At 45.6% G+C, this 26271-nt stretch overlaps 2 protein-coding genes across 3 annotated transcripts in view; one reads left to right on the plus strand and one right to left on the minus strand.

Moving 5' to 3' along the window:
• Positions 1 to 26271, minus strand: part of STK24 (serine/threonine kinase 24) — a 128960-nt gene that overhangs the window by 50351 nt on the left and 52338 nt on the right. The window contains exons 1-2 of one of the 2 annotated variants that reach the window (XM_050765984.1): positions 20426 to 20612; positions 17877 to 18107 (exon numbers count right to left, since the gene is read on the minus strand). In XM_050765984.1, the coding sequence (XP_050621941.1) occupies positions 17877 to 18107; positions 20426 to 20503 (309 nt within the window). In that variant the 5' untranslated portion in view covers positions 20504 to 20612. Of the gene's footprint in view, positions 1 to 17876; positions 18108 to 20425; positions 20613 to 26271 lie in introns of those variants that run through there. The other variant, XM_050765983.1, reaches the window with a different exon arrangement.
• The window catches only part of UBAC2 (UBA domain containing 2), an 885094-nt gene continuing 869387 nt past the window's right edge, over positions 10565 to 26271 (plus strand). Inside the window, exon 1 of the mRNA XM_050765994.1 lies at positions 10565 to 10569. The gene's annotated coding sequence lies outside the window, so the exon portion shown is untranslated. The remainder of the gene's footprint in view (positions 10570 to 26271) is intronic.

The raw sequence follows: 26271 nt of genomic DNA on the forward strand, positions 1-26271 counted from the left end.
CCCCAACCCTGGCCTCCTGGGGCCTCTTGTCCTGAATGGTTCCCTCTCCTCTGTTCCCAAAGCACAACTCTGCCCTGATCATCCAAGCACTTACTCAGTGTGGCAACTGCCTGGTTATCTGTCTCTCTCCCTCACCACACCTAAGAAGTTCTGGGTGCAGGGCCACATCTGCTATGTTCCTATCAGCGTTCCTGGCCCGAAGCAGAGCAGCTGGGTCCAGTAAACATAGGAATCAATGAGTTGATAAAAGATGGGGCAGGAGGAAAAGACTGACACCTTACTCTAGGTCTTAAAGCCCTAGAAACAGGGTCTTAGGATCAAGTAGGAACAAAGACCTTTGGACACAAAATTACTTCCACGGTCATAATGCTATGGTTTGAATGTGTCCCCCAAAACTCATGGGTTAGAAACTTACTCTCCAATGCCACAGTGTTAGGAGGTGGGGCCTTATAAGAGGTACTTGAGTCATAAGGATGGAGCCCTGATGAATGTATTAACGTGGTGACTTCAGGAACAGGTTTGTTATCGTGAGAGTGGGTCGTTATACAGCAAGTCCTGTCCCTGGTGCCTTTCTCTTTCGCACGAGCTTGCTTGCTCTTCCCGCCACATCATCACACAGCAAGAAGGACCTCGCCAGACACCAGCACCATGCTCTTGGACTTTCCAGCCTCCAGAACTGTGAAAAATACATTTCTCTATAAATCTCCCAGTCTATGGTAAGTACCCAGTCTTTCTGTTATAACAACAGAAAGCTAAGATACAAAATATGCTACTGGAAGGAGAAGATGGCACTGGGAATCCTAATTTCTTTGGATATGTGAAATTCCATTTACAATTTTAAAAAGGAAACACCTGAGAGGACTACTACCTGTGAGGAAAGGACTACTACCTGTGAGGAAAGACACTTCAGATTTTCAGGTAATTAAGGGCTCATACATCCTATACGGAATATATTAGAAATACTTTCCATGTGTGTGTTTTTTTTTCCAGTATATTAAAACTGACCACCAACCAGTTAAATGTGCTCTAGGGGTTTCAGGCATAAACCCAACTGCCAAACAAATACAGTTTTAAATAGGAGATCCCAATTTACCAAGAGAGTGTTTTTTAAAAAAACAAGTTAAAGATGAACAACTCCGCACACCTGTGGCACATTCAGTGGGGTTAAGTGTTACCCAACACTTACACGCACTCAAAGACGGCTGCAGAAACTCAGAGACTAAGACTGTGCCTGCTGCTTTGTCACCAGCCATGCCAACAGACCAGTTTTAATTTCCCAAATAGAAAATGAGGGCAGAAACCTGATTAAACCCAAAAAAAAAAAAAAGTAATACCAAATTTGGTACATTACTAAACCAAGAGCTGAAGCTAGAATTCATTTGGTAACCTTGAGTTTATGACCTCCTGGCAGCAAGTGAAAGTTCATTGCTTCTATGGCTGCCTCATATTAAAGTGGCTGCTGCTCGTTCACACAGTCCCTGAAATAAAGGGCAAGAGCGAGGACTCCGGACAGCTTCACGTTCCCCTTGGAAAGTCAGCACGCCAATGGGAGATGTGGAAAGAAGAAGCACACGTAAGAACCAGGAATGACCTTCCTAATACAGCCACACTAGGCAGAGTCTTACAAGGGCACTGCTTCCAAGTGTGACTGTGAGCTTAAAATATCCTTAGAAGTCACAAAGATAATCTTAAAGGGTAGGAATGAGAGACAGAAAAAAAGGTTAACATTGAAGATGTTTCCTTTTTTAAAACTGCACTGTCATAAAGGAAATGTTCACAGAGATGTGACTGCCCCCAAAAACATGCCGCGACTCCCGCTGACCACAGCAACCAGCCACAAACACTGCAGCTGCCCCGCACAGTCCTGCATCTGCCTACAGAAGCCACCCACGCCAAATGTGCCTCCACCTCCTACACCTGCGATGGCCGAACACACTCACTCTCCTCATTACTGTCCCAAAGGGAGATGTGAAGTCTATCGAGAACGAAAGATCACATTTGGGTTAAAATCGACTTATCCCAGCAGCCATTCCTTAGCTTCCAAAGATATGTTTACTTTTAAACAGTAAAAGTGAAAGTTCATTCCTAGCAGATTTTCCCAAGCACACAAATGAAAATTTCTCTTCTCTCAACCCTGCAGCCTAACTTAACTGAAGACAGAAAAACTTTAAAACAACACACACACACTTGCTCTGATACATCCATCCCTTTAATAACAAGATAACAGAGCAGGAGGAAGCAGAGTTTCTGTCACCAACAGTCAAGCCTGTCCAAGGTTGCAATCCATTTTCCAGTCTGTAGCTTTTTTCTGGAAAAGTGCAGATTTCCTTCCCTGGGTCAGGATCTGGAATAATACCTTCTAGAAAAGTCTGAGCTTCGCCTCTGAAACACTAGCACCAGACTCAGGTCGGGGTGACCGCCACAGTGGTTAACAGCAACCCCGCTGACAGTTTCTCCTTTAATGCAAGAAGGGAAATAGACTCTTTCAACTTGTCCCCAAATGACGACAGTGGTTCATGGTGAGAACGAAGCCTATTGTGTGGTGAGGGGCAGAAACAAAGCTGTGGAGTCGCCCGTGACTATCTAAACAGCACTATCTCAGGGGAACTCCGTCCTCAACCAGGAGGAAGCCGCTAGAGCTTGCTTTCTCTCCACTCATTTCTCAGCCCAGCAGAGGAAAGGCTATTTTTCACCTGAGGTCGATGATCCCCTAGCCTTGGCTGGAAGCAAGAGAAACAGCCTCCAGTACTCCATCCACATGTGCACAGGTGTGGATGGAGGCAGGTTCGGGCTGATGAGGAAAGTGCATGTCTGTCTGGGCAACGCTGACAGAGCAGCTTACCTCCGTGGGAGTCTGTCGATGTCAGGGTCATGTGCCCACTGTCCATCGGGCTGCCATCCCTTTGAGGAGAGGGAGACACTGATGGGAACCAAAGGATCTTCTAAAGGCAAGTTCTTACCGCAAGCTGGCCCCAAGGTCCCTGCAATCAAAGAAATCATTGTGGTTTTGCATTTGGCATATTTATGCCCCCTTTCTTCTAGGGACGAGGCTGTCAGCCTCTGAACAGGATCTCAACTTTCAAAAGGAAAAGTGTCCGGAAACACAGATCCACCAAGGTATAAAAGAGACAGGAGAAAAGCTTCATGCCACGCCTCAGTGTAGACAGCAAACATAACAGCAATTCCTTCTCAAAAAAGAGCTGTAGATCCACTGTTACTTTTAATGAACCAATGTTTTCCACTAAACATTTCAACTTAAGCCAGCTCCACCTCATCACACTTGTTGGAAATATATGATCAATAATGACTCCAAAATTATTGTGCCATACTACACCAGCCTTGGCTGGAAGCAACAGCAGAAGCGTGTATGTAAATGAAGACTGCAGATTATTAGCTTCTGTAAGCACTGGTTTATAATCAACCTTGTCATTGACCTGTCTCCACTGATTCCATTTATAATGACAGGGAAAAGTCATTAGATCCAAATTGAAGCATATAATCAGAAAGCCAATCTCATACTAAGACAACCAAAAATAATCAAAATTCTGTAAACTAACTTGAGTACCTAATCCAGTGCAACAATGCTTGGACTCTTAACAGGTTATGTAAATTCCTTTCCACAATTCCATCTGCAGTAACCAACGGCCACGCAATGTCAAAACATCAATACTTCCTAACTAACTGCACAGCTAGCAAAAGTATTTATGTATGTTCTATTATATATCATCTCATCATTTCCTTGAAAAAATCTGCTTTTCCTGGGACAAAGAAATGCCTGCAGATACTTGATTCTTATCACTACAGAAATGTGAATAATGGAAATCGAATACTGTTAACAGTTATCTGTGTATCAGACACACAAAGGAAGACAAAAAAATCTTTCCATGAAGAGTTTTCTGAGAGTTATCTGTGTTTTAAAAGTTTGATTCAAATATATGTTTTAGATAGCCAGTCAAAAAAGGAGAAAAAGATCACCTAAAATTAATTTACTTCTCTAAAGATGAACTGCCACAGACAAAAGGACTCGCCGAAACACCAGTAAGTTTCAGGTCTAGTAGGTTTTCAAAAGGCAAAAATCTAAACCCGTCACCACTCCAGAAACGACCAGGAACTAACTCCAACACATCAGTCAGTTCTCTAGAGCCCAGTGGGCCTGAACTGTCAGACGAAAAGAGCAATGTTCCCACGGACCTGCGCTAGGATGCAAAGGTGACAAGCAAATAAAATACAGGTCGTTAGGAAGGATACAGCTTTTCGGACAGCTGGATTCCTAATAACCGGAACGGCTACAACGAGAATGTATGTAATCACTGCCCGGTTTCATAGGCGACCGTGACCATCCACAGGTGAGTAACACAGCCGTGTTAACGAGGGAAGGTGCAGGACCACAAAACCAAAACGAGGCTCCTGGCAGCAGCTGACGTGAGCACAGAAGGGGAGGACAAGGACTGCCCTGCTGAGGTCACAGGGCGATGTCTCCGGCAGTTGAAGCAGCTCCTCCGTTATCATCCACACAGAGCAATTTCCCACCTATACACAAAGGACAGACTTGTGGACCCTGGCTAAGCTTCTGGATCTGTGTCAAAGTGGGGCATAGCTACTGGCACCAATTCAAATTCAATCATTTAATACATATGAGTACAGAGGTGAGCATCGGTGAAGCACTGAAAATGGACTAAAACCATGGACACGTGTAAGGCAAGAATTTCTCCCGTTGAACTACCCAATAAATAAGGTGGCAGTGAGTAAGAATTCAACACCAGGACAAATACAGTCTTGTGAAGATGTTATCTATTACTCTCAGATTCCAGGCAAGTGTGAAACGGTGACCCTGGGCCAGGAGCCCGCAGGCCCCCATCTTGCTAATTTGCTCAGGCTTTCAGGGGGACCTCACTGGCCACATGCAAAGGGCGTGCTGACCTGTGAGCAGAGGCCTGAGTGCAAAGGACAGCGCTGGTCAACGCTAGGCCTCCGTAAACACGCAACGAGGATGCCTTCGGCAAGGCAGTACCACTGTGTCCGCTCCACCAATACCCCCTTCTCCCTTCTTTGACTTTGTAAAATGGCTGAACTACTGAATAAATATCTGAAATACCCTCTGTAGAAGGAGAACACACCACCGGAGAGAGGGAATCCAGTAAGAAAATGGGAGAGAAGAACGTAAGAGGACAGCCGTCAGGTGCAGGGAAGCTAACGGTAGACCAGGAATGAGGAACCTCTGGCCCTAAATCCCAGCTCAACAGCCAAAGGGCTGAAAGCTTTGAAAGCCTGAGCAAATTAGGAAGACAGTGGCCTGCAGGCTCCCGGCCAAGGGCTACCGTTTCACACTTGCCTGGAATCTGAGAGTATTTGTCCTAGTGTTGATAGCAGGAGAAAACGAAATCACTCAACTTCTCTGGGCCACGGTTTTCTAGCCTAGAGAATAAAGATAAGGGCTAGGCACCTCCAAAGGCCCTTCCAGCTCTAATCATCTTTGGCTCTGATTTCTCTGAGTTTACACAAGGAATACTGTATCTTAGGGCCAGCTGAGCCAAATCAATTACAGACTGCAAATAACTTAAAAGACAAGTATGCCCAGTCTCTGCAGATGAGGAAACAGATCCCAAAATTAGACTACCACACTCCCTGGATTCATTCCCAGCCAGGACAGGATATCCTGAGGCAGGTCTCCAGGTCTCCGGACCTCCAGAGCACAGAATCAGGGCAGGAGAAGAACAGAAACATGATGGTAAAGGCAGCCTCCCCTCTAACTAGGTCTTGTCTCTAGCTTCTTTTATGATACTTCCCAAAAGCCCATTGCAGATCTCTTCCTCCAACCCTAAAACCTCTATTCCAAGTCAAGCTCAAGCAGTGTTACTGCATAAATCCACAAGGCCCAAAATGCAACAGAGAAAGTACCAAAGGAGAATTCAAACACCAATGCATAACAAGTGTCTGACATTACAATAAACTCAAAAATATAAAGAACCGCGTAGCCTGCAACGACAGTCCAAGCTACCCAGAATTCTTCCCCCTCCCCACTGTGTCTTGCTACTTTAAATACTAAAATGTGAAAGGCTAAATTAGAAAGCTAACAGAAGAAAAATAAATATATTTATAACCTATGTGAAGCTGATGTAATTCTTACACAGGATCCCAAAAGAAGAAATCATAAGGTGAAAAACTGATGGATTTACTACAATAAAATCAAGGATATTTTTTCCCAACAGAGGACGCTTCAAAGTTAAAAGTAGTGTGATAAAGTCAGAGAACACACCTGTGGTACCAAAAACCAACATTAAGAGACAAGAAACATAACAGGAAATTTCACAGAAGACTGTGAGTATTTAAAAAAACAGCAAGAGTATTTGCCTACAAGTAAACCACCAGCCTTTCATGGTCAGCAGAAAACAATGCCAATTTAAATGCAACTTACCACCAGCCCCGCCTGAGAGTGGAAATGCTACTTAGAATTTCTGTTGGGACAGAAGATAGAGATCTTCTTGGTAAACTTATTGCTACTGTCGGGGAAAGTGAGGGTGGGAGGAACAAGGGGTATTTTAAAGGGGCCAGGGGCATGTCTGTGTACAGTTTCTGGTTGCATGCCATACAAGCTATGGCAGAGAGAAAAAAGCACGTTCCCCTAACTCTCAGACAAAGTGGTCTTAAGTCAGAATGAGTTAACTTTCTAACAAACTCACAAACTAACCTTCAGGACCACACCTCATATCTCATTCCCATGAAGCTCCCACTTAAAGCAATTCACACCTTCTCTGCTTTGAAGTCCATTCTTTAGCTTTGCCAATTTCAAAGCTGTTTCATCGGATCTCAAAGAGAGGATCCAGCTTGAGGAATTTGACTAGCACTGGTGAGACTCACAGGAGCTCCTGTTCACAGACTAGAAATAATTTGTAATGAATTAATTTGTAATGTGGTTACCAGGCCGAAACATATAGTTTTGGGCATGCTTTTTTAGTTTCAAGATATTTCATGAGCCTAATTATCAGAAAATTATTTCCTGACTAGAAAATTGAAAGAAAGGGAATTTGATAATCACATGTAATAAACACATTAAACTATAGAAAACTTCATAGGAGATATGAATTCAACAGAATAATCATAATGGTTAAGAACATATATAAATAGAAGCTCAAAGTTATGATTAATAGAAATTGAAATAAACATAAAATACTGTGTTATAGCTAAGAGATTGGTGAAAGAAAGTTTTATAGTATCAATGGCAGGAATGTAGACAAACCATGATACTGCTCAACACAATTAGCCATGATTAGCCATGAGGGAAATGCATATGAAAACCATGATACTGCCTAATACAATGTAAAAAAAACAAACAAGGGGAAATTGAAACCTTCTTTCAGTACCATGAGAACATAAGCCACTACTGAAAAGAGTCTCAACAGTTCCTCAAAAACAAACAAAAAAACCCAGTTCCTCAAAAGGTTAAACATAAACTTTGCATATTACAGTAAATTCTTCAAATTTTTTGTTGTCTTGGCACCCATTTTGAATGATTTCTCAAACCAGAAGTAGGGCTTAGTCACCCTTGACATGGTCTCCAGTTCTAGACCACACCTAAAAGGCCCAGCTCTCTGGCCAAGATAAGAATTTAGAGGCATCTCCTACACCCAGCAGGCTGAGCTCCCAGTGTTCCATCTGCTTCCTTTAAACAGACCGCTCAGGCCTGCCCGAGAACTTACAGAGCCCCACGCCCTGTTCCCTCTTATATTATGTATCCTGCCAGTTGTGTGCTCGCGCTCTCTCTCGCTCTCTCTCTTTCTCTCACTCTCTCTCTGCCTGACTCTTCATTCCTGCCTGGTGTAACCCAGGACAGAGGACTGTCCTCCTGGCCCAGAATATGTAAGTAATAAGTCTTTGAACTTGGGATTTGACCACGACATATTATATGTAATATCAAAATATCACATGTACCTCAGATATCTGTACAATCATTATGTAGCCATTTTTCAAAAGCATCTTCTAAAAAATATCTTTGAACTTGCTTCCTGTTGTGATGGTATATAGACTCTGCACCCTCCATCTGAAGAACCAACCACATTACCCCAGGACACGTGGGAGCAAACAAGGTTGGACTCCCAGCACCAGAACGATGGCCAGGTGGTCAGACAAGACCCACAGGGGTGTCTGTCAGTATAAACAAGTTTCCTGGATCTGGACTCAGACTATTATGCATGAGCCCATCCACCAGGTAAAAGAAGCATCCTGTGAAAGGCACATGGTCATCACCCACATCCAACTGCCTTTCAGTTCCCCTTAGGGAAGAGTCACTAGCTACTTTGATACTGAAACCCCAAATCAGATGGGGGCTCCCAAAACACATTTGACCCAATAACCCCACTCCCAAGTAATACATCCAAAACAAAGGAAAACATATCCACACAAAAACTTGTACACAAATGTTCATGGGAACAGAATTCGTAACAGCCAAAAAATAAAAACCCAAATATCCATCATCTGATAAACAGGTAATAAAATGTGGTCTATCCATACAATGGAATATTATTCAGCAATAAAAAGAAGCGACGGACACATGCTACAACAGAACCCTTGAAAACATGCCGATTGAAAAACCCAGACACAACAGGACACATATTCTATGACCACACTTACATGAGGTGTCCAGAATATGCAAAACTATAGAGACAGAAAACAGACCTGTGGTTGCCAGGGCAGGGGAATTTCGGAAGAAATGGGAAGTGCATGACGACGGGCAGAGTATCTTTCGGGAGTGATGAAAATGTTCTAAAATTGTGGTGATGGCTGCACCGCACTGTGATATACCAGAAACTCTTGAATTGTATATTTTAAATGGGTGAATTGTATGCAAATTGTAGATCAGTAAAAGTTTTTATTTTTTTACTTAAAGACAGAAACAAACACCCGCTGCTAGCAGGAGTTTAGCTGGCAAGGCTATTCTGCACAACCACATCGCAGTATTTTTTTCCTTACTAATAAAAGAGATAGACAGGGTCTCACTCTGTTACCCAGGCTGGGGTACAATGGCACAATCATAGCTCACTGCAGCCTTGAACACCTGGGCTCAAGTGATCCTCCCACCTCAGCTTTCCAAAGTGTTGGAATTACAGGGTGAGCACCATGCCTGGCCCCATATTCCCACATGGTAACATTTACCTAAAATGAATCTCCTAGTCCAAAGTCTAGAGTACTGCATGGAAATAGCGTCACACAAAAAGATACTCAAAAATCATAAGTCATTAGGGAAATGCAAATTAAAACTACAATGAAATACCATTCCACACCTACTAAAATGGCAAACATGAAAATTACTGACAGTATCCCAAATGCTGGTGGGGATGCAAAATCATACAGGCACTCTGGAAAATTAAACAGACATTAAATAGAAATCAAATACCTATCCTACTCATAAGTATTTACTGTAGAGAAGTGAAAAACATGTTCGTACCAAAAAAGTGATTCAATATTCATAGCAACATGGTTCATAATCACCAGATTCTGGAAACACCCACACGTCCTTTGCTAGGTCAACCTGGTTACACATGCCACACTGCCCTACCCAGCAGTGAAAAGGAACAAACAAGTGACACACACATGAACACGGACGGATCCCTCAGGCATGACAGTAACTGAAAAAAGCCACTAACAATAGAAGTGTGATTCCATCCATGGTGCTCCGGAAAAGCCAAAACGCTAAGGACAGATCGGTGACTGCCGGGGCGGGGGATGTTTCAGGAATTCTTTGGAACGTTAGCATTGTTCTGGTTCCTATGTGTGGTGGTGCTTATAAGAATCTATGCACATGTTAAAACACATAGGACTATACATCCAAGAGTGAATTTTACTGTAATTTTCTTTTTTTTTTTTTTGAGACAGTCTCGCTGTGTTACCCAGGCTGGAGTGCAGTGGTGCGATGTCAGCCTCCCAGGTTCAAGCGATTCTCGTGCTTCAGTCTCCCAATGAGCTGGGACTACAGGTGCATGCCACCACACCTGGCTAATTACTTTTGTATTTTTAGTAGAGACAAGGTTTTCCCATGTTGGCCAGGCTGGTCTCAAACTCCTGACCTAAGTGATCCACCCGCCTCAGCCTCACGAAGTGCTGGGATTACAGGCGTGAGCCACCGTGCCCAGCCTACGGTACATAAATTTTTTTAAATGTTATGGGGAAAAATAAACCCATACACCATACACAAAACCATGTTTTATCTACTGAAGACACACAGATTAAAACAGAAAAGGATCTTACATAGGACGACGATGACGGTGCCATGAACTGCAAAATATGAAAAACTCAACTCTAATCTGAGGTCCATAAATAGAACAGGGAGAAAGAAAAGCAACCAGAAAATGAGCAACAATTGACTTAGCAGAGTGAAATAGGTCATTGTATTGGCTAGGAAGGAGTCCAAAGCTCAAAGAAGCTACTGAGAAGATCTCTGCTTTAGCACTAAAAATACATGTCATGTCTACCAAGAAAGAAAAACAAAACAAAAACCCTAAATGCACCCAAAATTAGTTGTTTTTTTTTTTTTTTTTTTTTTTTTTTTTTTTGGAAGAAAAAAAAAGGGGGGGGGGGAAGCAAGGTGCCGGTCCTTAACTTGCTTTCTCCTTCATTAACACTACTCTAATCAACAAGGTCAAAATATAAAGCCAGATAATTCTGACATTGGTCATTATCAGTTTGCTACAAAACATGCAAAACACACGGGCAGGTGAGGACCTCCAGTCACACAGCCCCATTCCAGACGTAAATAATATCTCAGGGAATATTAACTTTGTGGAAAGAGTACAAGCGTCCAAGGGAGAGTCACAAACGTCCCATTAAGACTCAGCGAAGGAGGGGCTCCCTCTCATGTGGGGGGTCTTCTGCTCAACTGCGGGAAGCGGGGTTTTGTGTTTTTTTTTTTTTTTTTTTTTTTGAGACGGAGTCTCGCTCTGTCACCCAGGCTGGAGTGCAGTGGCCGGATCTCAGCTCACTGCAAGCTCCGCCTCCTGGATTTACGCCATTCTCCTGCCTCAGCCTCCGAGTAGCTGCGACTACAGGCGCCCGCCGCCTCGCCCGGCTAGTTTTTTGTGTTTTTTTTTAGTACAGACGGGGTTTCACCATGTTAGCCAGGATGGTCTCAATCTCCTGACCTCGTGATCCGCCCATCTCGGCCTCCCAAAGTGCTGGGATTACAGGCTTGAGCCACTGCGCCCGGCCGGAAAGCGGGGTTTATAACAAACACCAAACTCGCCGGGGTCACCACCAACAAAATCAGTCCCTGCCTCGAACCAGCTTCTGCAGCCCATCGGGGTCCACCTGCTGCCCTCTCTTACCTCAGAACAAAAGTAACCCAGAAAAGCACCTGAGATACCACCCTTTCCAGGTGCTCTGTGAGCGTTCACAGCCTCGCGAGCAGAGGCTGGCCGGCCCACGCAGGGTGGACACACTGCCCCGAGCATGGACACGCCCTTCTCATGATGCTGGCAAATCCTGCACTGGGTCCTGCCACGGACATCATGGTGGGCACAGCCGTGGCCCCTGAGACCCTCCATCCAAACTGCCCTTTGGGATATTCCAAGAGTCCCAAACGTCAGCCCTAGAGATACCATTACTTATACCTATTTTCTGGGACAAAAGGTTCATTCCACACAGCGGTTTTTCAACAGCGGCACTGTGGACATTTGGGGCCGTCCTGTGCATGTGACAAGCATCCCTGGCCTCCACCCACACCCCCAAGTAGTGGCAGCCGAAACATCTGCAGACACTGTCACCTGTGCCTTCAGTGAGCAAAGTCCACACAGGGCAGTGGCAGGAGGGACAGAGAGGTACACAGTGCTAGATCTAGGTGGCTCAGTTCTCTTCTCTATTAAGACCACAGAAGCCCTTCAGACTGCACAAGAGCTTCTCCATATGGCGGAGTCTCAACTTTCTTCTGGGCCCTTTCGATTTCATTTATCTAATTCAAATAAACTGCAAATCATCTCTCTAAATGCACTAAAATAGTTATCTCATTTTCACCATCTCAATGAAAGTGCTGCTAAGACTGTCTTTGAAGGAGGAAAGACATGAATGAGAAAGACACTGTGTGCTTTGATGAGAATTTCTGAGGCACAGGAGAGGTTCACCCACACCAAGCACATATCTGAACTAAAATGCTTTTAGAAACTAACATAATAACCCATCTGAATTCCTAAGTATGCCTGAAGCCAGGGGCCAATACAAGAGCCTGGTTTGCTATGAACTAGCTGGAAGAAAGGTGTGAGTGAAGATAAAATTCACAGGTGTCCTAACAGGATACATTCATCATCATGTAGCTAGACTAATTTCTTCTCTGAAATGTGAAGTTATCATACAATATGGGCAAGGCAGAGAATCACGGTATTTTTCTGCAGATAGGCACAGTAAGTAGGCTGATTTTATTGTCCAAACTAGGGTGCATCTGAAAGTCAGTGGGCTAGTTACTAGCTATGCAGGGAGGAGATGCATCCAAGACCCAGATGCACAGTCTGCACAGCAGCCTCGTTCATGGAGATGCTGGCCACTTCTATCAGTATTTCTTACCCTTTTCCTCAAGGATAAAATGATTGGTTTTTCTATTTCATCAGAAACTACAATTTCCCCTTTGGGGAAGGCAGAAAAAACAACAGAAGTCCCAAGAATATAACTTGGAAAGATGACTGCGAAGTGAGATTACGAACCTGTAACGTACCCACAATCAACCCTTTCCCAGAATCATCTGTACTTTCAGAGAGTACTTGGTTTTCTAAAACTCACCAAGGGACCTTCCCATATTAGTCTTCTGGTGAATCTGATGGGTCAAACTACCCAGAAAGTTTTTAGGAAATGATAAAAACTTATAAATAATGTTGGGGATCTGAATCCACAATGAGACAACAGGGCATGTTTCTTTAATAATGACACTACAACAAAAACTACTATGGCAAGGAAGAAATTTGAAAAGCACAGCTTTTTTTTTTTTGTTTTAAGACCTTGAGGCCGGGCGCGGTGGCTCAAGCCTGTAATCCCAGCACTTTGGTAGGCCGAGACGGGCGGATCACGAGGTCAGGAGATCGAGACCATCCTGGGTAACACAGTGAAACCCCGTCTCTACTAAAAATACAAAAACTTAGCCGGGCGAGGTGGCAGGCGCCTGTAGTCCCAGCTACTCGGGAGGCTGAGGCAGGAGAATGGCGTGAACCCGGGAGGCGGAGCTTGCAGTGAGCTGAGATCCGGCCACTGCACTCCAGCCTGGGTGACAGAGCGAGACTCCGTCTCAAAAAAAAAAAAAAAAAAAAAAAGACCTTGTACCTGATTTGCTTTGGTAAAACCAGCTTGATGTTTGAGAGGAATAAATAATTTATCATAAAAGAAAATGATAAACCTTATTTTTAGCATGCTAACAATCTATTTTAAGACTTGTGAATTTTGAGTGTGGCACAGAAACTTAAAAATTTTTTAATAAGGGAAAATCATCATTTTCTAAAAATCTATTTGCCAGCACTTTACATATATGATCTAATCTTTATAGTAATCATGGAAGTATATCTGCATTTCCTCCAGAAAATCAGCAGCCCAAACGGCGACCAGTTGAGTACCTGTACTAGAATTTGAGACTACAATCTTGGCTATAACTAAAAGTGAATCTCAATATGGACACTCTGATAGGCTGGCAAGCTCCCCCAACAGAAATAATGTGCCCTACGTCCAGGCCTGGGCACATAAAAACTTCCCACACGTGAGCCTCCAAACAACAAAACAAAACAGATGAGATTTGTAAGTGCTGAAGGGAATGCACATTTGCAAATGGTGCACCGAGAGAAAACAGGTCAGAATCCTGTACCACACCATCCTGTTCTCTGTTACAATTGCATGTCTTCACTGCCTAGTTAAAATACAAAACCAAAAAATTCTCTCTCCCCTCCTGCACACTACCCCATAATCTACCCAACCCCACACACAGGCAGTTTCATTTGGAATTTGTGGATGGTACTTCAGTGGCAGAAAACTCCAGGGGTATAATGGCTGGGACATGGAGGATTCTGGTTAAGTATCCCAGCTGGTTTAATTTCCCAAAAAGTAAACACAAACTACAACGGGTGGAGTTTTTTCCATGGTCTGTGATCATTTTCAAGACCTTTCCAGGCCTCAGATCCATAAATATTTAAAAAAAAAAAAAAAAAAAAAAAAAAAATCACTGTTGTATGGTTCCTTCTCCTCCCTAAATTCTAGTCCTTGTTTTTAATCTTTAGGGGAAACAAACATGCTACAAAGCAATTCTGTGACTTGATCGCTGCTACTGTCAAAATTAACACCACTCACCAGATTCTTAGTAACGTTCAGAATATTTAGACCACTTATCTATTGTTTTAAATCTCTTTTTCTAGACTAGAGGAATGAACCAAAACATAATTATGAGACCTGTGAATGGTAGCTACCCCAGCAATGAAGAAACCGTTTCTGGTTATCTCTTCTTTGTCCTGGCCTGCTATATAAAAGTCTCTTAACACAGGGTGAAATCCTAAGGCCCTCTCTCCAACCACCCTTAAAGAACTAAGAACATTAGCTCTGAACGCTACAGGGAGTGTTTTAAAATGACAATGAAAACTATACACAGCACTATTTCCAGCTCTGTGGCAAAGACCCATTTGTCTTACAAATCCATTTAATCTGTATCCTACTTGACATTAGGACCACACTTTCTAAACCTACCAAGATGATGGAAGAATGGCCTCTGACTCAGGAGGGTCCTCTCCTGGGCCAAAGAATTTCATGACACTCCATTCCACAAGAATGGGCAGACAGAATTACAGGTCTGGATTCTTCTCCTGCTCAATTATAATAGTTAATTATTGTTTAGAAGAGCAGTTCATGATGTGTGTAGCCAAATAAGACAATTGTCCTACACATGGCTTTAAAATCCGGGCCAACTTTCCACAATGGCCACGTTCTTCCAGGCAATTCTTGTGGCAGATATTCCCTACAGTCTGCTTAGTAAAATACAGAGGCGCACTGGATGAAGTATCAACACTTTTCCACCTGCCCGGAGGCCATCAGCACCTGAAGGCCACTCCCCGAGCTAGTCCACTTCCTACAGAGATGAAGCAACTTTGAAAAGGCCAGCCTACCGTGCATACAGCCTGTGTCCGCTTCCCACGAAGCACACGATTCAGTGACATTTCTTAGCCTCCCCTGGGTCAGGTGTGGTCATGTGGCTGAGTTTTGGCCAGGAGAACATGAACAGAAATAATGTGCCCTACGTCCAGGCCTGGGCACATAAAAACTTCCCACACGCGAGCCTCCATTTCTCCCCCAACGCTGACTTACGGCAGATGAGCACAGTCACTTGTCAAGATGAAAGAACAGTAAGATAAAAGGAACTTGGGTTCCTGAATCAGTGTCTGAAGGAAAACAGCCCACGGATCAGGGCAACTAGTGAGGAAGAGATACATTTCTATCATGTACGAGTCATTACACATTTAACGAGCTTACTACCGCAGTTGGTGTTACGGTAACTAAACAAGATACAGGGGCAAACTTAGATCAAGGTTAGGCGTTAGGCTGATCTGGAACCTAGTGTTCTAGAATTAGCAACTCAGGCAAGAACAGGACCTGTTGGATAGAATCTCTAGATACGTGCAGGTATGTACTGTGGCCACTTTATTTGGCCACAATAAAGCAATCCATTCCAGCATGCAGTAAAAATTGTGCTAAGGAGCTGAGGTTGAAGAGGATGTTTTGAATCAGTGATCCTTAATTTCCACAGTAAAATATTAGCTGGTATAAATCACCAAGTATTTGTCAGGATCCTCCACACTTCCTTTGCCAAAACCATAATAATAATTCATATTAAAATACAACATCAGCAAACCACACGAAATCCAACTCTGAATTTACTAGAACACTACTGCTAAAGTCATTTCACAGGGAATAGTAGGCAGCACAGTGGACAGAGTCCAAACTCAGTTTCTTTAGCTGTTTGTTTTCAATCGAAATTTAACATCGAGGCCAGATGCAGTGGCTCATGCCTGTAATCCCAGCACTTTGGGAGGCTGAGGTGGGTGGATCACCTGAGGTCAGAAGTTCAAGACCAGCCTGGCCAACATGGTGAAACCCCGTCTCTACTAAAAATACAAAAATTAGCCAGGCATGGTGGTGAGCGCCTGTAATCCCAGCTACTCAGGAGGCTGAGGCAGGAGAATCGCTGGAACCCAGGAGGCGGAGGGGGCAGTGAGGTGAGATCACGCCACTGCACTCCAGTCTGGGTTACAGTGCGACTCCATCTCATTAAAAAAAAAAAAAAAAAAGATATTTAACATCAAGAAGATGCTGGCATTCCTCCACGGAAGTCACACGTGTAGTGCTTTCCTTTTTGCTGTGTCAAGCCCCAAACTGGGTGCCCTATCACAGCAACATTTGCTCTTTTTGTTGGCATTCTTCCTCCATTCTTTGGTTCTGGTTTTCTTGGTTTGACCTCAATGGATACCTTCACTGCAAACTACCTTCATTCCAGGGTAATTTAAGAGATGAGGTATGAATAAATGCTACCAAGGAAGGAAAATACTCATTAAGCACCTACTACATGTCAGGTACTTTCACATACTTAATTCCGTTTTATCTTTGTAACATACGATATCTATCATAATTTTCCATTTTGCAAATAAGAAAGTGGAGAAGTTATAAAAAATAATGAAAACTCACTCAAGGCCACACGCCAAAGTAAATGACAACAAGATTCAAGTCCCGTGACGCCTGACTCCAAAACTCACTCTTTCCATTTCAAAACGCTACATTTGACCTATAACATACTGCCGTCCTTTACACAAGGAATAAAAAAGGGATCACTGCTCAATTTTGATTTCCTTTAAATATCCATTTTAGTAAATCAGTGTTGTCCATCCTCTGACTTATACTTATTATATTTCTACAAAAGCAAAACCTACACATCCCTTCTGACACCAGAGCAGCTTACAAGTTGTAACTCAAGAGACTTTAGAGGGTAAGGCCAAGAGAGGAAGAGGCCTAGCCCAAATTATCCAGGTTTATCGCTGCCCCCCTGGAAAATCATCATTTCTTTCTTCATAGTTCTGTATTCTACAATAATTATTTCAGAGCATATTTTTTCACTAATTCTTATGATTTCTAAAACCCCATTTTAAAGGTTACAACATTTTTAAGTTCGGTGAAACAGGTATATGTCGAGGAACTTGAAACACAAGGAACAGTCATAAGCCGCCTTAGTGTTGTAACAGGATTGTTCTAAAATGGTAAAATGGTTCCATGCAGGATCAGAAAAACATTTTTAATACTATTTTTAATCCTATTTAATACTATTCTTTCCCACAACAGAGTGGCAGTCCAGGACAATTTTTGTATCATATTATAACTACCATTTTATTTAAGTAATTACTAATTTACCTAGCGTTCTTAAAAGTCAAGTGTGGGTAAGCTAGCTAACCAACCAACATCATCAATTCTCATCAGCAGTTTTTAACAGCATTAAATTAAACCACAGCTGGTAACTGAGAATATCAAAAGATTAACATTCTTGAGTTGGTATGAGTTTTTAATACTAATCATAAGCCGTCCTAAAATTACGTGAATAACTGTTACAATAACTTAATAAGAAGCAGTTTTTATGACAAAGTCCCACTCAGAAAGACTCTTTCTTGTTCAAAAGAGAATTATAACATCAAACACTTTCACCACAAATATTTCTATAGGTGACATTTGAGATGACAGAACCATTGAAGCCAGGTTCTTTTGATCACGAAGGTCAAAACGTTTCTCCTTGCTCTGAAACCTGCTGTGCTGTATCTTATCAGAGTCCTTCCCATCCCCTGCTCGCACCTCAGCCAAGTGCTGCAGAACGAAAAGCACGTTATTTTAAGCCTTACCTTCAGATAGGATCCATAATATTTGGTTACATATGGACTGTCACACTGACTCAGCACTGTGATTTCTTGTTGAATGTCCTCTATCTCATCTTCAGCTTCTTCCAGATCAATGATCTTTATGGCAACCACTTTCTGAGTCCGATTGTCAATGCCTTTGAACACCTCGCCAAAGGAGCCCTTCCCAATTTTCTCTAGTTTTGTAAAAAGCTCTTCTGGATCTGCCTTTAGGTTCTGTAGAGAGAAGGAAGAGAAAAGGGAAACTTCAGTCCCTCACAGCACCACAACTCCTTTGTCATTTTATATGTAATGTTATAGACCACACAGTCTTCCAGGGACTCATCTATTTTCTCTGTCCAGCCATCAGGCTGGTGGTGACCACAGCTCTGCAGGGTCAGGGCGTAAGATTCCTAGGTCTCACCTACACATGCGCATCAGACTATGAAAGAGAGCAAGCATCCAGTAAGAACAATTACCCAGCTAGATTAGAAAACATGGAAAAGATGCCAACTATTGTATAATGAGAGTAAATTAAAATCTAAGCGCTTATTTGAACATGTTAGGATACATAGATTTAATGAAAAATCACTCTTGTCTAAGCAAAAATTCACTTTTCTCCCCACCCAATCCCCACAAGTTCCGGAATTCAAATGGATTTTTACTAAAATGTTAACCAGCTATATCACAGAATAGAAAAAAAATGTATACCGTAAGTATGCCTCTTCATGAGTAGTACTGCCTTCCCCAAAACGGTAACAATCTAACCAGATTCCAGAAAACAATAAGCAGCCTGTTTCCTTTTCTCACATAAACGCTGTACCCCGGAAATAGCCTCTAAAAGCTCTTAACCACCTGATTAGTTACACACACATATGTAGTATACAGTTCCAAGAAGGCTAGCTGTCAGAGTTCAAGCTCTCATCCTAACAGCTACACGGTACAGAGTCGTGTGAACAGCCGAGTTCTCAAGGGGGGCAGTAACCGGTCCTCCACAGGGCCTGTCTGTCAGGAAACTGAGAAGCGATCCTGACGTTTAGCAAGGCAAGACAGGGACGCTGCACATCTCCCCACAAATAACTGCACAGCCCAAAATGCCAATGGCACCCTGGTGACAAGCAATAGCCTGGAACCCCACAGAGCAAGGAAGGACTCTAAGAACTGCCACCGCTGCAGACACATCTTCCCTCAGAAATGGTCCATAGGGAAGAGAATGCCAGGCCAACCCTCCAAATCTGTCAGTCCTTTGAAGAAGCTGAACTACTAGGGAAAGCAACAAGCACACAGGGAGGACAGGGAGGCCTGAGAAGGAGGTAAAGAAAGAGAACGAGAAGAAAGATGACACAGAAGAGGGTATCCACAGAGCAGTGCATGTGAGGTGGGTCACACACACAGCACTATGGCAACTGCAGTGCATCATGAGTGAGGCCAGCCTCCGGGGCCATCAGGGGCTACCCAGCCACAGCTCTCCAAGGTGAGACACACTGAGTTCCGAGCAGCTACTCTCCAAGAGAACTGCTGAAAGCCAGTCAGCCCATTACTGGTTTGCAGGCCTTACTGTGCTACAGCGTGTCCACCATGGCAACAACGCACATATCATGACAATGACACATGAGCAGATAGCCACAGTGACCTCCTGCACACAGGGGAGCAGTGCCCCTGCCCCATGTTGATTTGAGGCTGCACATCAAACAACACAAAAGCTCACAAAACCCACCAACCATCTTAGTACAAAATGAACCAAGTAAGGCTTGTGTGCTGGACATGTACCCAATGGGAAACGCATCCTGGGGTTACCAAGAGAGCAGGACAGGCCAGAGGCCAGGCACTGAGCGCTCGGCCCACACCGGAAGGTCATGGCCAGCGTAATCCGAGGTCTAACGAGCTGCCAGGGATTACAAGGACTACAGTTTTAGCCATGATCCCCCTTGGCTCCTAAAAAGCTACACAAACGTCCGTTGTGTTAAAAATGAAACTATCTATCCAACTTCGTTTCCACTTAAAGTACTTCACTAAACATATCAATTGGGTGATTAATCAAGAGGCATTTAATTTTTTTTCCTGAACAGTTGCTAAACTGTTTTCAGTCATGGCACTACATTTCAAACATCTTAAGACAGTCATACTTAGGAGGAAGCCTGGCTGTGTACTTACAGGTTTTAAAAACATAGTCCAAGACCCCTGGGTTTACCAAGATAGTCAATGACCCACAGTCAGAGCCCAGGATAATTTCCTCAAGTGAAGACTGTTTTCGGAGCTAGTGAGCAGCCCTACAATATCCTCCTCTTCCTATGTTCAAGCTTGTCAATACCCCAGTTGAGTATCACCAGTCACTTTTGGGAATGCCACAGAATGCCCGGGTGGGTACCTCCCATCTGACTCACCCTGCACGCGGCCTTGAGCCTGCACCTCCACCTCCTCTAACACAAGCTGCTAGGATGAGAAGCTTTTGGGGATGCGGGGGAAGCAGCGCTCATCTCCTTTTTTAGCTATAATGAAACATACCCCGTTTTCGGCAGCTACTATCTTCGTTGCTTTCATGCCCTCTCCCTTACCGTGCTCCCTCCAGGGTGAGGTAGGGCGGCCCTCCTTTTATTCAAGGCCAGTCCCCAAAGCTGGGCTCTGGAGTCCATCCTTCTCTCCTCCAGGATACGGCTTCGTCAGTAAACCCCTTCTCGGCTCCTTCTTCCATTCACCCCTCTGCTGGCTCTCTGCCCTTGGCAACATGCTCCAGTTTCTCCCATTTAAAACAAACGACAGCACCCTCCCTAACCCATAAGCCCTCCTCCTCCACCCTCTCCTTCCTCTGGAGTCCCGTCAAAGTCATCTGGACCTGCCTGGTCCTCCCCACCACTGCAGCCTGGCTCCGCTCTGGCTCCGGTCACCAGTGCTGCAGTGTCGTGTCTGAGCCTCGTCAACCACGCCCTCCCCCTCCTCTGGGTAACTTTCCAGTCCTTCAGCATCCACAGCCCTGCTCCCGCTGGCTTCTTCCAGTCCCCCTAGTTCCAGAAAGATCTTCACAGAGATTCCACCTTGACTCCACCTTGTCTGGCCCTTACTCCAGGTCCCAGCCTGGGCCTCTACTCCTCCTCCCCACAGATGCCCAGTGTTTCAGCGTCTGGGGCCCTCATTTCCCAAACCTGGGACATCTGACATTCTTGCAGAAATATATGGGAGTTCAGAAGAGAACAAGGTGAATAACCCATGTTTTTAAAACACCCCAATGGATTCTGGTCAATCACCACCTTGAAGGAAAGGCTGTGATCAAGACTCATGTACATGACAGCTTTCAAAGCGCTAGCTCAGGCCTGCCTTCTGAACAGGAACCCCCGGACCAGCTGCTTCCCAGACATTCTCTCTTTCTACCCAGACATTTCAAGCTCAACATGTGTGCACGGAATTCGCCGCTTCCCCTGCTGGACTGTCGTCCCACAGTCGCCCTCTGCGCTGTGTCCTTTGTTCAGCTGCAAGCTGAGGAGTCAGGGGCTGTGTCTCATGCACCTCTACACTCCTGTGCCCGGGTATTACAAATGGCATGGGACTGTGGTCAGGAAATGTCCCCTGAGCAATAAGAAAACCCCAGACTCACCCTGGCTTGAACAGGACACAGATGAGACACCTCAAAGGCTATCCTACACACAGACAGGGGGCCCTGGAGGGAAGGGGCAGCCCTGCTGACAAGGGTGAGAAGGGTGGTAAGAGCCTGCCTTCCTGAGGTCAGGAGAGCCGGTTAGCACTGTCATTCCTGGGAGCGGTGATTCTCAGACCTGGGTGAGCCTCACATTCCCCTGGAAGGCCACAGAGCCCCACCCCACCAAGAGTTTCTGATTCAGTCAACTGGGGGTGGGCCCAAGAATTGGAATCCCGGGGTGGGAGGGAGATGCTGCTGGTCCAGGGACCACACCTGGAGAACCACCGCTCGGCACAGGCTGGGACAGGAGGCCAGGCAGCCCCCACAAGGGACATGCCACTAAAACACCATCATGCTAGGTCAGCTGATCACCCCCCTCCAGTAACCGTCCTGCTCCCATACTAAGAAAACAGTGGCCTTTGTTTTCTGAGACTTAATTTTAAAAGTAGGCAACAAGAATGTATCCAAACCCTTACCATGTTGCTGACCCTGTGGGAGACAGTTACAAAAAGAACCACCCACAAATCCCACCTCTCTGGGTCCACAACCCTATGAGTGTGACTTGGACACTCCCCCCAGCAAGAGACAGTGGCTGCCTCCGTGGCTAGTCTTGCTTTGTGTTCTGATGAATATAATCTAAGCAAGGCCCCAAGAGGACTCGCAGAGCTCCCTCCGCCGAGGGACGTGACCACGAGGCAGGGGAAAGCAGGCAATCGAAAATGGTGTGGTCAGAAAGATAATGACATCTGCCCACTTCCTGGACCCCAGCTGAGGTCCCAGGATGTGCCTCAAGTCATCCTGGGCCACCTGGCCTCAACCATGCCATTAGCTGGCTACAGAGAGCCCAGAAAAGGCCAGCAAAACTGCTCAATCCACAGAATCACGAGAAATCGTGAGCCTGCTGTTTTGGCCACTCGGTTTTGGTTGGCTTGCTACTCAACAATAGGCAACTAATACAAAAACTGATGCTAGAAGCTGGGCACTGCCCCAGCAGAGGCCCTGACAGCCCATGCTTGGCTCTAGGTCAGAACTGCTGCGGCCCATCTGTTGTGAGATGCCTCCATCCCTGCCCTCTTTGAAGAGGAGTCTCTGCGGCTGGCCCACTCTTCCTGTCCCACAACTCTTGTTGAGCTGAGGCTCTCTGAATCAAGAGCTGGCAGCCCATCCACACCCAGCCCAAAGCAGGCAGGGCACGCAGACCTTGAGTCGGACGCCGTGCCAGGAGGGAGGTGGGGAGATGCTGGAGGGAAGAGTCTCTCTCGCATGTGTAAGGGACATGAACCCTGGGGACCAGAAGGCAACCTTGTGGATTGTTACAATAATGGCACTAATAACCCATCCCTTGTGTCTACACCCCCCCACAAGACTTTGCCCGCTGCTCCCATAAGAGCAGCCCACACCTTGAATCACCTGGTCTGTGGTTCCTGAGCTGGTGTACCATCTCCAAGGTCAAGCCTCAAGGGGCCCCGCAGCGTTTGCTCTGCCTCTTGGAAGGCCTCCATCAGCAGCACGTGAAGAGGCCTGTTCTGGCCACTAGAGAGGCCACATGGAGGAGCCAAGGCACTGGCTAAACACGCGGCCAACTGCTAGACCTGGGGTGAGATGTCCAGCCTTCCTCGCTGCCCCTGCTAAACCCAGGCCCCAGACACTCTCCAGCTGGCCACAGCCACACGAACGTGCCTCAGCCAGGCTGGCGGAAAAACCACCCGTTCACCCCAAGGAATGGTGAGAAATGCTAAACTGTTATTGTTTTAGGTCACCAAGTGCTACAGTGGTTTCTTGGTTTCTTATACAACAACAGATAATAGAATTCACAGAAACCACTGCAGGAGAAAAGCGTCTATGGGCAGCGTGGCGGGAGGCAGATATTCCAGATTCTGGAATGTTTTAGTAACCTGCCCGTTTTCCTTTTGCCTGCACCAAGACTGCTTAGAAAACAGCTATTTTCACTTTTTTACAATCATCCCAAAAGACCTTTAGAGGCGTATGGCACCTGTACAATAAGGGGTCACTGCATTGTCTCAATCTGCTCAAGTGCAGCATCTTTCAGAACCCCTGGCCTCTGTGTCAGCAGCTGCACACCAGGCTAAAAATTACCCCTGGCAAGCAGGGAGCCATCTGCTGAGGCCAGGGCACCAGGGCACTCAATAAGGCAGGGTTCCCCGAGCGGGCAGCCCTGCCCTCTGGCACTTCTTGCATAGGTTCATTACCATACCGTGTCCCCCATGGCCAGAAGAAAAACCAATGCCAAAGAGGGCCTATTTCAAATAAGAACCTCGAGATTCTGCTGCCAGAATTTATTCACCGAGGAACGTAGATTTCCTTGGCAGAAAAGGCACAATTCTGCCAGCCATCTTGATAATTTACTTTTCAGAAGGGTTTGGGCTGAACTGAGCGCCGGCTATGGCCTCAGATTAGAAAGGCCTGTAGCCCCTCACCCCCTCTGCCCCCACCTAAAAGGAAGCAAAGCCTAAGCCAGGGCCAGGCAGGAGAATCAGGACACCCAGGAGCTCGGCCTTTTCCGAAGCAGGGGGAGGTCAGGACACACAGACACCCCCACAATATTCCCCTCCAAAGTCACCTCCCCTAGGGCAACAAGACTGGGGGATGGGGGAGGGGCTGGGGGCAGCCTGCACACAGCAACCCCTCCTCAGGCCCTGGACTCAGCACTCGAAAATATCGATTAGATGTCTTGTTCCTACAGTGGAGCCAGGATCACCACTCTAGGACAGGCAGGAGGATCGGCTTCTCTAATGACCAAGGGAAGCGCAAGGGGGTAACTTCCCTTTCCCGAGCTCACAGAGCCTCGAGCCCCACAAGCTGCCTCACACTCATGAGCCCTGGCTTTCTCCTCTGAGGGAAGGGTTCAGGGATAAAAAGAAGATAAATAATAGCATCCACCTCTGCATTAAGTGCAAGTGAGAGTGAGGATCCAACACCTTCTCGTGGAGGTGTCCGACACATCCCAGGCAGGGTCTGAATAGAAGGCACTTGAATACTGAGTTCTCTACTCACCAACTTTCCAATTCCCTAAAATCTCCCCAAGAATTTTAAGAAAAAGCCCAGCTTTCCATTTTGGGGGGCCTCAGGGTTAAGAGCCAGCACGCCCCGCCTGAAGGACAGGCTTTGGTTGGATAGGTCAGGGGTGGTCAGCTGGAAAGCTGAGCGGGGTGAGGGATGGTGGCTGGAGTGCGGTGGAGGGAGGGGCACTGGCAGTATGCTGGGGTGAAAGGGGCTTTCAAAATAGGTCTTCGCTTTTCCAGTTTTTAGACAATTTTGGTCCTGTTTTCTCTGTCATTTCTGTGAACAGATGCTTTGTCAAGCTGTATGTATTTTTTTTCGTGGATGCAAAATTGTTGTCTTAGTGTAATATGACTCAGGCGTTTTCTCCCTGCAGTGCACACAGCGTGTGGCCAGCCTCGTAGGAGTGGGTTTATTGAGGGTACACTTGTTCCACGCGCTGGGTCAGGAGCTTTACATGAACTGTCTCAGCACATTCTCATGACAGAGCTAAGAGGAAAGTACTTCTGTCTACCATTTTACAGATGAGAAAACTGAGCACAAGAGATGTTGAGTATCTTGCCCTTGGTCCCATCGCTGGCAGAGGGCGGAGGAGGGGTTTGAACCTAGCCAGCAAGCTCCTGCCTCCTCACTGTACTAGGCTTGAGACCATGTCATTAGAAACCAAAAAAGCAAATATTCCATTATATGGCTGCATTAGAGTTTATTTAACCTGTCTTCTGCTGCTTAATTAGGTTGCCTTTACTTCTTTTTAAATTTTGTGTTTTAAGAAACCCGGGTTGTGCATTTCTGCTGTGGCGGGGAGTGAGCGTGTGCCTGTCAGCTCCTGGTCAAAACTTGGGAAACGTGATTGGAAAGGACCACAGATGGCTTTCTGGAATTTGCTCGTCAGCTTCAGGGCCCATCCCAGTGGTGCGGGTGTGGAATATGTTATTCAGATACGCAAGACCGCTGTCCACAGGCGTATTTGCATGAGACGCTTGACAGGTGGAAATGGGCCTGCTGATACTGACCCCATGTGAGGACAACATGCCCACACGGTCACTCTGTGTTTGCGTCAGATTCCCTGAGAAAAGGTAGTGACGTAAATCTGTATACACTCCGAAGTAGAGATTTGTTTTGTAATTTTCATCAGCATCCTTTTGGAGTTTATTTCCATTTTGTGTAGATGTGGGCCTATCACTCTTCACAGGGAATGGCCAGCCACTGAGAATAACTGAAAAATCAGAGGATCCATGTATGTGTGCACACAGCAGAGTCGGGCATGGTGGCTTACACCTGTAATCCCAGCACTTTGGGAGGCCCGCGGATCACTTGAGATAAGGAGTGTGGGACCAGCCTAGGCAACAAAGCGAGACCTCAACTATACCCAAAAAAAAAAAAAAAAAGGTCTGCCCTTCTCCCTCCACTTCATCTAAGAAGCCCAGAGATGGAGAGGACATCTGATCCCAGCGGCCAAGACCCCACTCCCATTAGAGCAGTGTGAACATGTGGCCTGCACAGGGGCAGGGTGCCAGGAAACACGCTCCGCAGGCCACCAGTGAGGACGAAAGTTGAGACCTGAAAGACCAGGTCAGAATCAAGAGCATCCAGGGGAGCCCTGTCACAGAGGCTGTGCCCACACCTGGGCAACTCTCCCACAGGCCACCGGCAACCCCTTCCCCGCTCTTCTCTGGGCCCACCTCCATATGTCCCTGTGCCTTGAAATACTGGGGAGGGCACACAGGCTGTGCAGGCAAACCTGAGCAG

This window comes from Macaca thibetana, chromosome 17 (assembly GCF_024542745.1).
Source record: "Macaca thibetana thibetana isolate TM-01 chromosome 17, ASM2454274v1, whole genome shotgun sequence".
In the NCBI taxonomy this organism is placed as follows: Eukaryota; Metazoa; Chordata; class Mammalia; order Primates; family Cercopithecidae; genus Macaca; species Macaca thibetana.